General features: G+C 47.1%; 1 protein-coding gene across 9 annotated transcripts in view; it reads right to left on the bottom strand.

Moving 5' to 3' along the window:
- Positions 1-1964: 1964 nt before the first annotated feature.
- CDC14B (cell division cycle 14B) overlaps positions 1965-13855 on the bottom strand; it is a 111821-nt gene continuing 99930 nt past the window's right edge. For 7 of the 9 annotated variants that reach the window (XM_027614872.1, XM_027614870.1, XM_027614876.1 and 4 more), the window contains one exon: positions 5747-9540. Coding sequence is in view for 6 of the 9 variants with exons in the window: in XM_027614870.1 (XP_027470671.1) it covers positions 9504-9540 (37 nt within the window). In the remaining 3 variants the exon portion in view is untranslated. Of the gene's footprint in view, positions 2304-5746; positions 9541-13855 lie in introns of those variants that run through there. The other 2 variants (XM_027614869.1, XM_027614875.1) reach the window with 1 other exon arrangement.

Genomic DNA, 13855 nt, shown 5'->3' with positions numbered 1-13855 from the left:
CGCTGCCAACAGCAGGTGGGACTGCCCTCCCCAACATGGCACCACCCAGCTGGGTAAGCACAGCTTCCTTTCACTGCCGCTGCCTCTCCCTCAGCCTCTCCAAGGGGCACGGTCTGTGGAACCCGCCTCTCGGGGCGCTTGCACCGGCCTGCAGTCTGGCCCCCAGGCAGCCGGTGCCACCGCCCACGACACGCCCTGCCTGTGTGCGGCTTCGCCGGGCTCCGTTCCGCAGGCTCTGTCTTTATGTGGTAAAGGGAATGAGGAAGGCAAAAAGCAGGTATTTAAAAATATTTTTATTGTAGGGGCACCTGGCTGTCTCGGTACAGCAGGTGACTCTTGATCTCGGGGTTGTGAGTTCAAGACCCACACTGGGTGTGATCATTTAAAAATAAAATCTTGGAAAAAAAATCTTTATTGTAAAACTACGGATAAATGTGCAAAACCTCCTTGTAAGCACCACCCAAATCAAGAAACGGAGACAGCCTCCCTTCCCTCTGAAATGAGCCACTGTCCCAACTTGGTCCCAAGGGTCACCCCTAAATTAAGGCTTTGCGCCTCACTTGGATGTCTTATAAATCTGCAGGATCCCCCTCCCGCCTTTGTTGCAGAACCTGGTGACCTGAGGAGACGGGGCGGGGTGGGGGGGGTGCTTGAGTGGCTGTTGTGGGCCATCTTGCAATGGTCCCGCATCTCACAGCCGGGAACGGGAAGTACGGTCTTCGGTCCCAAACTACCACTGGGGCAGGCCTGGGATGAGGGGATGAGGCAGACACAGGATTCAGTCCTCATGCCCAGTGTTCCACGCTCCAGAAATTCCCGCTTCAATCACTAGTCCCTAGGGCAGAGCTGCTAGGCGAGGGACCGGGGAAAGGCCAGAGGTCACGTTCCTAGGCAGGGGACCAACGGAGCCACGTGCTGTGTGATGCCGTGTTTGGCTCCTCCCCCGGGCGAGGCACCAGCCAGGGCAGGCAACACGGCGACCGCCCACAGGAGCATGAGTCCCTCCTGAGGCATTGTCCTGAAAACATACTGGGATTAGAAGTGTCCTTAGAAAGCTTTATCAGGCCTCCTGCACGGGTGGAGATGGCAAGACTTGAGAGGCCACGAGATTAAGTTCAAGGTCACCAGTGAGGCACTGGTGGAAATGAACAGAAGCTTGGCTCTCCCGGGGGCCTCATGGAGAAAGGATACCTCTGCTGGGCCCAGGCCCAGGCCGCTTCTGCCCACCTCCCAGTGCTCCAGAAAGCCTTTTCCTCGGCCACGCGGTTTCCCGTGACTCAGGGCGGTGATGGAATTTCCCCAACCAAAGCACAATGCCTTCTAAGCACCGTGACTTTGCAAAAACCTGGCCCCATTTGAGGGCCGACTTGGGAGCTGCCCGACCCGGGGGAGCTCGCCCACACCGATGGCACACCCACACAACCATGTCAGTGGCCCTGGTATGCACTTGGCCTGTCTAGATCTGGCAGCACCCGGGCCACAGGCAGGAAACCACCGAAGTACCTGAGGTAAGTCCCACATTCTCAGCACCGCAAAATGCTCAGCGCTGGCCTGTTCTGTGGTGAGGGAGAGCCAGGTGGCCGTGAGCGGGGCCGCTGGAGCAGCTTTCAGGAAGAGGGAAAGCAGGGTGGGCAGAAGGGGAGCAGGAGAAACGAGGCCGCTCAGCCTGGCGAGAGCCGTGGTGACCGACCGGGGCCCGTGAACCAGGGTGGAAAGACACCCCTCGGGGATTTTCACCAAGGATTTGCAGATGCCCAGAGTGGGGCTTGGAGGGACTGGCGCGGAGGGTTGCACTGCACCTGAATGAGCAGCACTCCTGCAGCTGGAGGGTGCACAGCCAGTGAGGCCACACGGGGCCTAGCTATGAACTATTCAAATATTCTGCTGTAGTAACTTTTCTGGGGAGACAGACCAGCTTCCATCAGATAAATCACTGGGGCCCCTAGTGTAAGAACGTTCCAAGAGACACTGTTTACTGGGGGCTTGGGATTGAACTGCACCCAGAGAAGGGGCCAGCCTGGCCCCTTCCCATCCCAGTCATCCGTCCAGGTCACCCACTGGCAGGCCCAGCTCTAGCCCCGGCCCGAAACCTCGATACCCAGTGGAGGAAGCAGACACACACGCTTGCTGAGGCTGAGGCACACGCTTGAGGAAACAGGCTTAAATTGCACGTGGAGAGAATTTCCGTTGGTGAGCACTGTGCTGTCCGGGAGAGATCCTCTTGGGAGGTCTAGTCCTCGCGAATCCCAAGCCAGATTAAAAGCCGGTCTAGAAAGGTTACAGCTCGAGACAGCCAACTATCGCTGGAAAAGGGAGGAGATGGACAGAGTTGTATTTATGACACCGGAACCTGTCTTAGGGGGGTCACTGGGGGTGGCAAGGACTAGTTTAATACGCCAGCTAGAGAAGCGACTCCACAGTGCATGCCCTCAACTCTTTGGGTAACTGCAAGGCAAACTGGGGTTGGCCAGAGCAGACCCACCCTGAACAAGAGTGGTCCAGGGTGGCGATCAAGGCCCTGCTCTGTCCTGTCCTGTCCTGAGAACCTGCCAACCACTGGCCTGCCTGCAGTGCTCCCGCGTGGTGTCCAGCTCGGTCACAACAGACCCCTCGCTCTCAGGGATGGAGACAGTCTCTCGGTGGCTGCCACATGGCAGGGAATAATTCAGGGCCAGGCAGGAAGGCGGTTTGCACACAGTCTCAAGCCCTCCCCCGCCCCGTCTGTCTCACAAATCCTCATGAGCCCCATTCCTGAGGACTGAGCCCCCTGCCGCCTCCTTGGTAAGTGAAACCGTTCCTCCAGCCCCTTCTGCCCACAGGGGCTCGGGCCAGAACAGGGCGTAAGCGCAGCCGTTCCTGTTTCCACGACACTGCCCGGTGAACCTGTACTTGAAGCTCATCGGCAGTTCCCAGCTGGGGGCAGCACCGCCTCCTGAAGGTGGCTGAAAATGTGCCAGGGTGTCTGGATTATCCAGTGGCTGGGAATATGACTGGCATTTAGTGGGTGGGGATGCCAGACTGCATTCTCTGGAGAGTCCTACACAAGAACTGTCCCGCCTGAAAAGGCATCTTGTTTTATACGAAGAAACACACCCATGATGAAAAGAAACCATTGTCTTTCTCCAATTAAAAGAATGTACAAACCATACTACCTCCTTCACTCTTTCCTTTCCCACCCAAAGCCTCTCCCCGCTTAAAAACAGGACATGTGGTCAGTGTAAGAATCTGAGGAGCCAAGGCCAGTCCCTGGTGATGGCAGCCAACGTGGGGTCTGGCCCTGCAGGCCGAGAGGCCTCCTTACCTGGGCATTTCAGTGTGGATGGAGCACCTGTCACCCAGGAGCATGTCAAAGCCACGCAAACTTGCTAGCAAAGAGATGAGAGACAGAGAGACAAGGCCAGGCCACGTGCATGGCTCCACATTCCTCCAGGGCCTGGGCCAGCACCCCCGGTGAAGAAGCGAGGGGTGGTGTCTGGGGAGGCTCTCAGAAGGGTCCATTTGTCCCCCCGATAAGCGGAGAAAAATAGTGAGACTGTGATAGGTACATACTGTGCCAACTACTTAGAAGACAAAAGGCCCCAAATCCAAGTAATGGGGCAGGAACAGGTCCAGACTAGATAGAGCAGGGAGTGATGTGCCCCGTGACCTACAGCACTGAGCCCAGTGTCCTGCTCGTCATTAGCTACCTCGGCAGGGCCCTGCGACTGCTGCTAAGGAAGGGAATACAGCAGACTTGCCTGTCACAGACCTTAGGGAGAGCGCTAAGGCAGTCTGTTTTCTTATTAAACACAATGTAGGTATGTATGGCTCCTGGTATATGCCAGGCACTTACTTGTTCTAATTAACAAATATTAACCCATTCGATCCTCATACGACCGTCATCCTGGCCCAGATGACACAGCTAATAAGCAGCAAACGTTTGCACCCAGCCTGGGTCCAGAATCCATGCTCTGAACCATTATACCAAGCTGCTTTTTGACAGAGCATACAGCAACAAAAGTTTAAATTTCTGCACATTCTCGAGCCAGTAGAAATGACTTTTGGAAGAATTTGTCCTACGGAAATCGGCAGCACCACCCAGGAAGAATTGCAGGGGAGAACGTGTAGGCAGCGCTGCACTAGCAAAAGGCTGGCAGCAACGGGGAGATGGACCGCTGAGGTGGGGCGCTCCACGTCACGCTCGTGGGGACCACCCCCACCCCCCCACCCCCCGCTTCACAAGCACCACCACCACACTCAGACACACGGGGAGGGCAAGGAAGCAGTCAACAGATGGGACTGGATGGGACGCTCTGTGCCGGCACTAGGACCTGTGATAAGGCACCAAAAATACCAGACATGGAGGGATCAGAATCGATCACAATCTTTCTTTACCTAATTATCTACAGAAAATTACCTTAAATGTATGAAAAAAATTAATTTATTGAAAGCTATGTGCCAGCATTGTTTTGCTTTGCATGGATTATCTCATTTCACTCCCATACCAATTGTTAAGATAGGAATTCCTCTTCTTCCCATTTTACTTAAGAAACAGAAGCAGAGGGGTTTAGCAAATCGTCTGTGTGGTACATGGCACCAGTGTTGTCGACCACAGAGAAGAGCGAGAATCTGCAGGGCCTGGGTCTCCGTGGCTCCTCGCCCACACTGCACGGCCCTGGAAGATGTGACTTGGGGTTTCACCGCGAGTCTTACAGGAGCCAAGCCTGCCCCCTTCACAGCATTACGGAGTTTGGGCAGCTTGGCCCGTGCCAATCAGCCTAGGTTTGGCTGTCGGCAGGAGGGGCAGGTAGATACTGCGGCCTTCAACAGAAGACAGAGCCTGCGAGTCTCACACTGGGGGGGGGGGGGGCAGGGGGCAGCGCCTGGTGGGCGTTTGGATGGGGGAGGGGGAAGGCAGGTCCTTGTGGTTTGTCCTTTGAAAACCTGTATCCTAGCATGAATCAAAGCTGAGTTCTTTGGGGAATGGGACAGCACTCCTAACAGAACAAGCTCCTCCATCCCAGACACAACCTCTGCGTGATGGTGTGGGCATCAGGTCTTCAGGGTCCAGGCCAGCAAGAGACAGGTGGAGGGGAGGCAGGCAGATGGCCTTTTGATGGCGTCCGGGCTTGGACATCAGAATGGGGATGCCTTAGCGTTGGTCCTGCCCCTCGCTTAGCTCTTTAATACTGACCTTGGCAGGGAACGTGAGTGAGGGGAGTACAGTCTACAACCCACAAGACTCCAAGGGGCCTGATTTTTGTGTGTCTTATCCTCAGAAAGTTCTCCAGTCAAACCTTCGCATAACTTGAGCTAGTGGTAGGTGTGTCTAGAAGGGCTTCATAACAGGAGCCCCTTACTATCTCATCTTAAGGAAGGTGTATCCCCCAAGTTAAAGCTGAAGCCCTAACCCCTAGTGCCTCAGAACGTGACTGTACTTGGAAAAGGGCCTTTTAAGAGGTGATTAGTTAAAATGAGGCCATTAGGACGGACCATACTCCAATCTAGACTAGCGTCATAAGGAGAGGAGAGGAGGACAGACAGAAGGACACCAGGGACTGGAGTGCACAGAGAAAAGCCCAAGGACAGAGGCATCATCCCTACCCACACCTTGAGCTTGGACTTCCAGCTGCAGAAGTGGAAGAAAATACATCGTTTCAGCTGCCCAGTGTAGCAAACTAATACAGAAGGTTATATCCACTTTCTATTTTGACCACTGCCTACCATGATTCAGAATGGTAAGTGAATACAATAAACCAAAAGGCTGTTTGGTTAATCCTTTTAATTATATGATTATAATTATACAATTTTCACTATTTGATATTTTGTATAAAACCAGTTACAATACACAAGATTTTCAAACTCAACAATACATATCAAACTACATAGATATGCAAAGTTTACAGGCCATTATGAAGCTTTATCTTAAAAATACTTTCAGGAAAATAAACATTCATTCAACCAGTTCTCTTGGCTTTATAAAATATGATTAGAAATATACATTTTAATAAAAAAATCAAGACAATGATCAAATACTGATTAATCAGTTACATTTTAAAACTTTTAATAATCTGTACATGAGTGCAGGTTAGATAAAAGTCTGCAAATTATTAATATAAAACTGCAGTACTATAATCAGATGAACTTATCTGCTGCTGACAGTTAATTCTACTGGCAATTAAGGAGGTAATTTCCTACAGAGTATAGGTGAATTGTCCAGTCTTTTAAAACGTATCTGTAGTATTTCCACTTAGCGACATGAGGAATACTCAGATTGAGGAGAAATGGAAAAGCAGCAGCTAGCCTTACCAGGACACTTTTAGCAGGAGAGAACTATTAAAGAATTAAAATAGGTTTTTAAAGTTGTTTTTGATGAGTACTGCTTTCCAAAATGCAATAATTACTTTTAAAAAAAATGTATGAAGAGAAATAGTTAAGCTACTTTTAGAACAAACATCAAAAGAGCGCATTGCTCATTTGTCGTGAATGGCGGTGATTCAAGCAAAGGAAAGCCTCCAGGAGCTCTTGGCGCGACACCACCCAGAACACCTGTGGTCCACAGGGCGCGCTGGACCGGCCATCAGGCTCCAAAGGCAAGCACATTCGCCTCAGGAGAACACTTGGGAACTCCTCTAAAAAATGTCTGGGCCCAAGAAAAGAGGTAGAAGTCACCCCTGTGAGAGGGGAGGAGGGACGAGAAGGGAGTGGGTGGGTGACAGGCTAATGGGGCCAAGGTTAGCAACAGAAGAGCAGCGTGCCGCCTGGGAGCGGCTACTTGGACGAGGAAGGCTGCTTGTTTGAGTGAGGCACTGCTCAGGTCTCATCCCTCCTCACCGACCGCTAAGAGAGGTTTCGAGTTTTCCTTCAGCATTACAAAACAGAAGTCCGTCTCTACATCTAGATACCCAGCTTTGCAGACACCCTTCCTTTGGACTGTCTCTGACTTTGGACGTGAGTCCCCCAAAAGCTTTGAGAACACCTAAAAATATTCATTTCTCATTTTAATCCCAATGGAAATTCTCGGTGTCCTTTCAAAGTTATTTAAGGCTCTTAAGTTTAAAGGAATCTCTCCATCTGACGTGCCCTATTTCATATTCCATAGCAACAGGGTCTCTCTTGGACAAGGAAGTTAGAATCTCAGAAGATTCTGGGTGTGGTGAAGTTTCCGTTGGGGGAAAAAAAAGAGTCCACTCTTATTCATAGCAGGAAGAGCTTTCCATCAGTCAGACCCAGAGACTTCCTGGATTCTACATATGCCCCCAGAAAGTTTACTGGTGTGCTATCAAATCCACCTGAAAGGCACTATCCCAACGCCCTGGTGCGGTCCACGGAATGCTTCTTTATCAAATCACTAGTTTCCTATGACTCATTTCAGTGGGCCTGTTAAACACGAAGATTTTTTAGAAAGAGCCACAGTAATAGCAATGCTAGCTGGAAACTTGAGCAGCCAACACAAAAAGGCAATTTGTAAAAAAGTACTGTGGTTAACACTGAAGCTCAGATTTTTCACTCTTGGCCACGACACCAAATGGCTTATTCACTGTGAAGGAGAAAGCACATTTAACTTGTTCTGATGTAATAAAAAGCCAAACCAGGGACAGTTCAGATGGAAGTTTGATTTTCTAACTACCTGGATGATTTATGCAGGAGATGGCCTTTAAAATTGTCAAGGGAAGAAGAATCGCCCTGAGAATTCAATGTTTTATGCAAGGGCACAGTCTGAATACTTAGTATTGTCTCCTAGACAGCAAATGGAATGTTTCTCTTCCCACCCATAGCTTAGCGAAGAGGGGTCGTCCCGTCAGGGAAGTGGGTCTTTGTATCTCTTCACTTCCAGGGATAGAAAACCACCTTTTTTTCTGAGATCTAGTGCCCAGTGTTTAAAAGCCGGCACAACCCACCCCTGTTACACCTGAAGGGGAAGAGCGCTTGTCTGCCCAAGATGGTGGCACCTGCCATCTCCCCTCAAAGCCAGTCAACCTTATAATTTATTCCAAGAGAATAAATATCAAAATGGAGCCATGGCCTTCCAGTAACTTTAACTGGAATTCTGCATTAACAGACTTTAATCTGTTTATTCCAACCACTTCTTACCACTCATAGTTTTGTTAAAAAGGCAGCTTTTTAAAATGGAATTGCCTGCTCACCTGGTTCATTCATCTTGTAATGTGAAGGCATTTGCGTTCTCTAGCCTTTCCATATTGTACCCCTGTTCTCCAAACCAGGATAGGCAAACATTGGTTAAAAACTAAAACCATTCACTTCTTATTAATGGAGGTAACCAAAGTGACTGCAAAATATTCTTGTATTTTGGGCCCCATTTTTTTTTGTTGTTTTAGCAGCAAATAATTTTTTGTGTGTGTGATTGCTTTATATCACAGACTCTGCTGTGTTTCTGTAGGGTGGAGGGGCGAAGGCACTCTGCAAAGAGTTAGTTGTATTCCCTAACCAAAGGCAACAGTGAGTCTCTTATTTACAAACAACTGAAATCCAGATGCGAGTAACTGTCACTGAAATCAAAGGGTGTGTGAGTGGTCTTAGGCTGATCACATAAAAAAAAGAAATCCACAATGCTACAGAGAAAGACCCTAATAAAGCAGTACCTTTTTTTTTTTAAAGCCACCATTATTTGGGATGGCTGTTTCCAAGGGAAACACCAACAGTGTTTTGTTTTTTTTTTAAATCATGTGTGGAAGGAAATAGGATTTTAATTTGTATGACTGGGCAACCAAAGAGTGGGCAGCCTTGGCATCCTCCAGTCCCTCAGTGACACGAAGAGGAATGACTTCCAACAATCTTCCAACTCTGCAGCCAGTTTCCCCTTCCAAGTCTTCTAGAGCTACCACTCATATTCTCTTACCAGTTTAGGTTGCCAAAGTACCACTTTGTATCACAACATCCAACAGTCTTCAAACAGGGTTTTCACAGGTTCTTGTTAATAAAGCACTCTTTGGTGGAAGACAAGCAGCTTGGGTACTTAAACAGAGTTACCATTACAACAACGTTACAAATATTAAAGTGAAGATGGTTAAACCAAATAGTATCAAATTACAGAGAGTACCATTTCAGTAATGCCTGTTTTCTCTTTATAAATTTCGACACAGGGTGAACAGAAAATAAATACGTAAAAAACCTCCATCAGATCCTCACTTCCTCTGAAGGCCAGCAGCTAAAATGATTGCCATCACAGGGACACACTTGCACCACACCGACTAGTCAGCTCTCCCGACACCAGACGGCTTTCATATTTACACCTGAGACTAAACTTACAACAGCTTTTTTGTCGTTAAACTTGAGACGTTTCTACAAAAGGAGAGCCGGGCCTTCTTCAAGTCACTGCTTGTGCCCAAACTCATGTAGTTATTTAAACTCCAGTGGACATTGTCTTCATTGAATAAACTTCTTAGGTGGAAAGCAGCTAAGGCTTTTGCAATTTTGTTTTGTTTCCAAATAAATTTGTGCTAAGTCCTGCTGTAGTTTTCTGTTCCTAGAGTCTTCCTTCAGTTCTGGTCACGGGTTTTTACTTAACGCAAGACTGTTTTAGTCCTTGAAATGGAGGGACTACAGGGGGAGAAAAAAAAGGATTTTACCATGAAGGTTCCAAGTGTCCCGTATGTAGTTACCAAAAGACAAGGAAGGCAACATAATAAAAGTAGTGACATGCTAAAAAGTATATGCTTTGTGCAATTCTTTAATGACAAGTATTTTGGAAAAAACAGTACAATATCAACCGTAAAGTAAAGACAAACGGGAGAGAAAGGCAGAGCAGAAAAAGGTTCAGTTCTGCAAAAAATAATAATAAAAAAAAGATAAAAACAAAGAAAACAGGAAGGGTAGGCAGAAGCAGCAGAGCAATGCGAGTACCATAATGCCATTAAGGGCATTTGTTGCAAAGCATTCCTTTTCCTTCCTTCCCTCTGAGGAACCAGGCTGTGGGAAAGGTGGAAAGAACGAAAAGATAAAGAAGTGTTACTTGATTATTCCCAAGGCCAGAATTCGGTCACAGAAAAAGCTCTGGCACCTCAAGCAGTTTCCAGTGCAGCAGTGCACGGAGGGCGCCCGCCGCCCGCCATCCTCGGACCGTGCCGCCGGCCCCTGGTTCGAGACTGACCTGCACGGATTCTCACCCTGCTTCCCTCCTTCCCGTCCCAATTCATTCTGTCAACTTTCAACTCAACAGCAACTTTCAGAGGAGAAAGGAAGCAAAAGAAAAGAGTCCAAGAAGCCAGTTCTCGTACGGAGGCGCCCCTCACCGAGTGATGCTGGCGCTCTCGGAGAGGAGCGAGCTCCCCGGACCCCATCACTTAGTTTCTGGAGACCCCAACAGAATACTGAGTTTATGTAAGGCTCCAGGTCAACTGGTGCAGCCCAACGGGAAAATGTCTGGAATTTCAAAGGGAAATCAGTATTTTAGAACATCAGAGGAAACTGGCATTTTTTTTTTTTAAAGGGATATTTAGTGACAACATTCTGGGGCTTCTGAGATGGATGTACTTTCAGAGATAATGGCAGTAACAGAAAGTCGGGAGCCTCGAGGTGGTGGAACAGACACTGAGATCTGAGACTGTAAGGGACAAGAAGCAGTGGCAGACATGATGATGACAAAAGTCACAAATGAGAAGCCTGAAAAAGCCAAAGAAGTCCTGAATGTAGTACGCCCGACAGAAGGGCTCATGAAGACACTCACGCTTTCAGAGGCCAAGGAAGGCACCCTGAGCATTTTTGTTCCCCCACAACAGGAATCATTAGGTGCAAAATACCCCAGAAGCCATGAACATTAGGTTGTTTGACAGGTGGACAGAAAGTGATGGTTCCCAATGACGTAACTTGGAATAAAAAAAAATCACTCATCTGTGACCATTTTCTTAGAAAATGAAGTTATTGTTTAAAAAAAGAAGGAAAGAAAAAAAGACAGACTCCTCCAAAGAAACAGCACAAGCTTACAGAAACATGCACTCAATGGTACGTTGTGTCAAGACATGAACTGAATTGAATGGTATCCCATGAGGTGAGGTGGCTGCAGGTCCCCAATCAGAGGCACAATGATGGGATTTTCAAGACTCTAAGAGAGCTCGTCAGCGAGTTAAGAAAGAACACTGGAAAACAGGCCAATTCTCCACTGGATTTAATCATTCTTAAAAGAGAAACAGCAGAATGATTTATAGCTCTAACAGGAACTGGGAGGAGTGGAAACCCACTGATTTACTTCTTTGGATGTGAGCAAGGGGATGAGGAAGGTGCCACACAGAACCCTCTTGGCCCTGAGGGTCAGTGTGCCCCATCCACCACCAGACACTCCAGCGCTCTGGGCCTGAACTGCACACTGGGCCAGAGCAGAGCATGGCACCTGGGAGTTAGGTTCAGATGAGGCTTGTGTTTCATGGATACATGAGGAAATGATCATCTGCCACGAGAGAAACATGGTGGCATTTCTTTCCAGAAACAAAGGCTTATGACAACACAATTTTTCAGCCTCCAAATAATTACTCTTTTAAGGTGTTTGTGGAAAAGCTGTCCCAAGTTGTACAGCCTCTCAGTAAACTGTCAAAAATCAAAAGAGCCAAATCAGTGGAAAGTGAGCTTAGGTGAGGTCTTCATCCCGGAAGCCTCTAAGAGACTAGAACATAGGCATGCAAGGTCAAGTTCCTGTGGCAGGACGGTTATGACAATGATGATGATGTGTGAACATCAACCTACAAAGAGAAGGCTTCACAGGTTGAGGGGGGGACAGCAGATAGGCAACCCTGGCGGCTTGGAGGTATTTATTTTATACTGAAAGGTGTACTATTTCATTTCCTCGTATTACTATCTAAACCAAAGTTTTGTATTCAAAACCTCACAATTATTCCACAATCTTATATTATTTTGTCCTGAATCAGACTATGCACAAATGTGTTAATTCCCTCAGTACCCTCCAACCAAAAATGAATACTATTCAGTACGATAAAAGCTTCAGGCTACAGCTTGGCTACCTCAACTCCCCCTACTTCCTAGAAGCAGGAAATGGGACCTGTACCTAAGGGATTTGTCTTCGTTTCATGAGTGGTCGGTGGCTCACAGTTAAGGTGATGTGAACACAGGCCAAAGACCCAAAAGAGGCCAAGGAGACCCTGCGTGAAGGGAGGTGGGAAACACACTTGAAACCCAATTCTCTCTCACTGGTTTATTTCTTTGCCCTTCCCAATCTCTAAAAGTCCATTCTGAGAATTGAAAAGAAGCCTTTTGGTTTTTGGCACTATCCCAAATGCTTGGAAACTGCTTTGCGCCATTTCAAAATTCAGTCAAGTGTATTCAGTCTGAACTCTACTTTCAACCCCTCAAAGCATCCGGTCCAGGGACCTCAGGCAGATGCTCACTGCAACCAGGAACCACCTCTGCTGAGAAGCACAAGTTTAGATCACTAGACAAGACCTAGATGGAAAAACTGCCGTGTGGCCACGCCCCTCAGAGGAACACGGTGTGACTGCGCACGCATGGTCCTGGCTCCTGGACTCTATTCCTCTGTAGCCTGAAGAGCACAATCCAGAAAAGCAGAAAGCAGAATTAAATGTGCAAGACACACTCAACTGTAATGGAAGCCTGAGTAATTACACCTAAAAAAAAATGTTCATTCAAGACATGTCTAACTACCCCCAACAGCAGGCTTTTTATTTGAACTTTTAATAGTTTAATTCACCTAAAAGTGTCAAAGTTAAAATGCTCCCATTTCCCCCTACTTACTGTAAAAAGCTGGAGAAAAAGAAAATGATAAAAAAGTAAAACTCCCTAACTGTCCTACCAACTAGAAGAACTGTTAATATTACGGCATATTTTTCGGTCACCTTATTTCCATACGTGCAGAGAAATGTATGTATATATAAATATTTAAATATATGTATAATATACACAAACTTACATATATACATAGATGTATAAACACATAAATATATTTGTAGATGTATACATTTCTATAAAGTTTACTGTACATTTACAAAATTAGAGTAATACTTCATAATTTTCATGTGTAGCTCTTTTCACCTACTGCTTCATGAGCATTTATCCAGGCCATTCAGTTTTCTTTAAAAACATGACTCTTGATTCATTTGGCATAATTAACAATCTTTAGCCCATCTCCTCTTCCTCACGGTTATAAATACCATACTGGTATTAGTTATAATGTACCCAAATCTTTGACTTTTTGTCAGTATTTCTCTGATATTCTTCTCAAATGAAATTAGAGTAAAAAATTTATGAATTTTTGATACCTTTCTATGAAAACTTCAAAATCCCCAAAATTATGAGTTGGTGTCCTCAACTACTTGTACTAAGGCACTATCACATTCTTGTATAAGTAAACATATGTAGTGATGAAAAAATCAGCAGAGGGGGAAATGGCAGAACCGAACAATTCCTTAAAACACACACACACACACACACACACACACACAGCTCTCTGGTTTGTAGCAAGTCCCTCAGGACACAGGCTGCAGAGGGGGAAATGGCAGAACCGAACAATTCCTTAAAACACACACACACACACACACACACACACACACACACACACACACACACACACAGCTCTCTGGTTTGTAGCAAGTCCTGCAGAGGGGGAAATGGCAGAACCGAACAATTCCTTAAAACACACACACACACACACACACACACACACACACACACACACACACACAGCTCTCTGGTTTGTAGCAAGTCCTGCAGAGGGGGAAATGGCAGAACCGAACAATTCCTTAAAACACACACACACACACACACACACACACACACACACACACACACACACACACACACACACACACACACACACACACACACACACACACACACACACACACACACACACACACACACAGCTCTCTGGTTTGTAGCAAGTCCCTCAGGA

Source organism: Zalophus californianus, chromosome 13, assembly GCF_009762305.2.
Source record: "Zalophus californianus isolate mZalCal1 chromosome 13, mZalCal1.pri.v2, whole genome shotgun sequence".
Classification (NCBI taxonomy): domain Eukaryota; kingdom Metazoa; phylum Chordata; class Mammalia; order Carnivora; family Otariidae; genus Zalophus; species Zalophus californianus.
The sequence above is the reverse complement of the archived record's forward strand: the minus strand, read 5'-3'. Positions and strand labels throughout refer to the sequence as shown.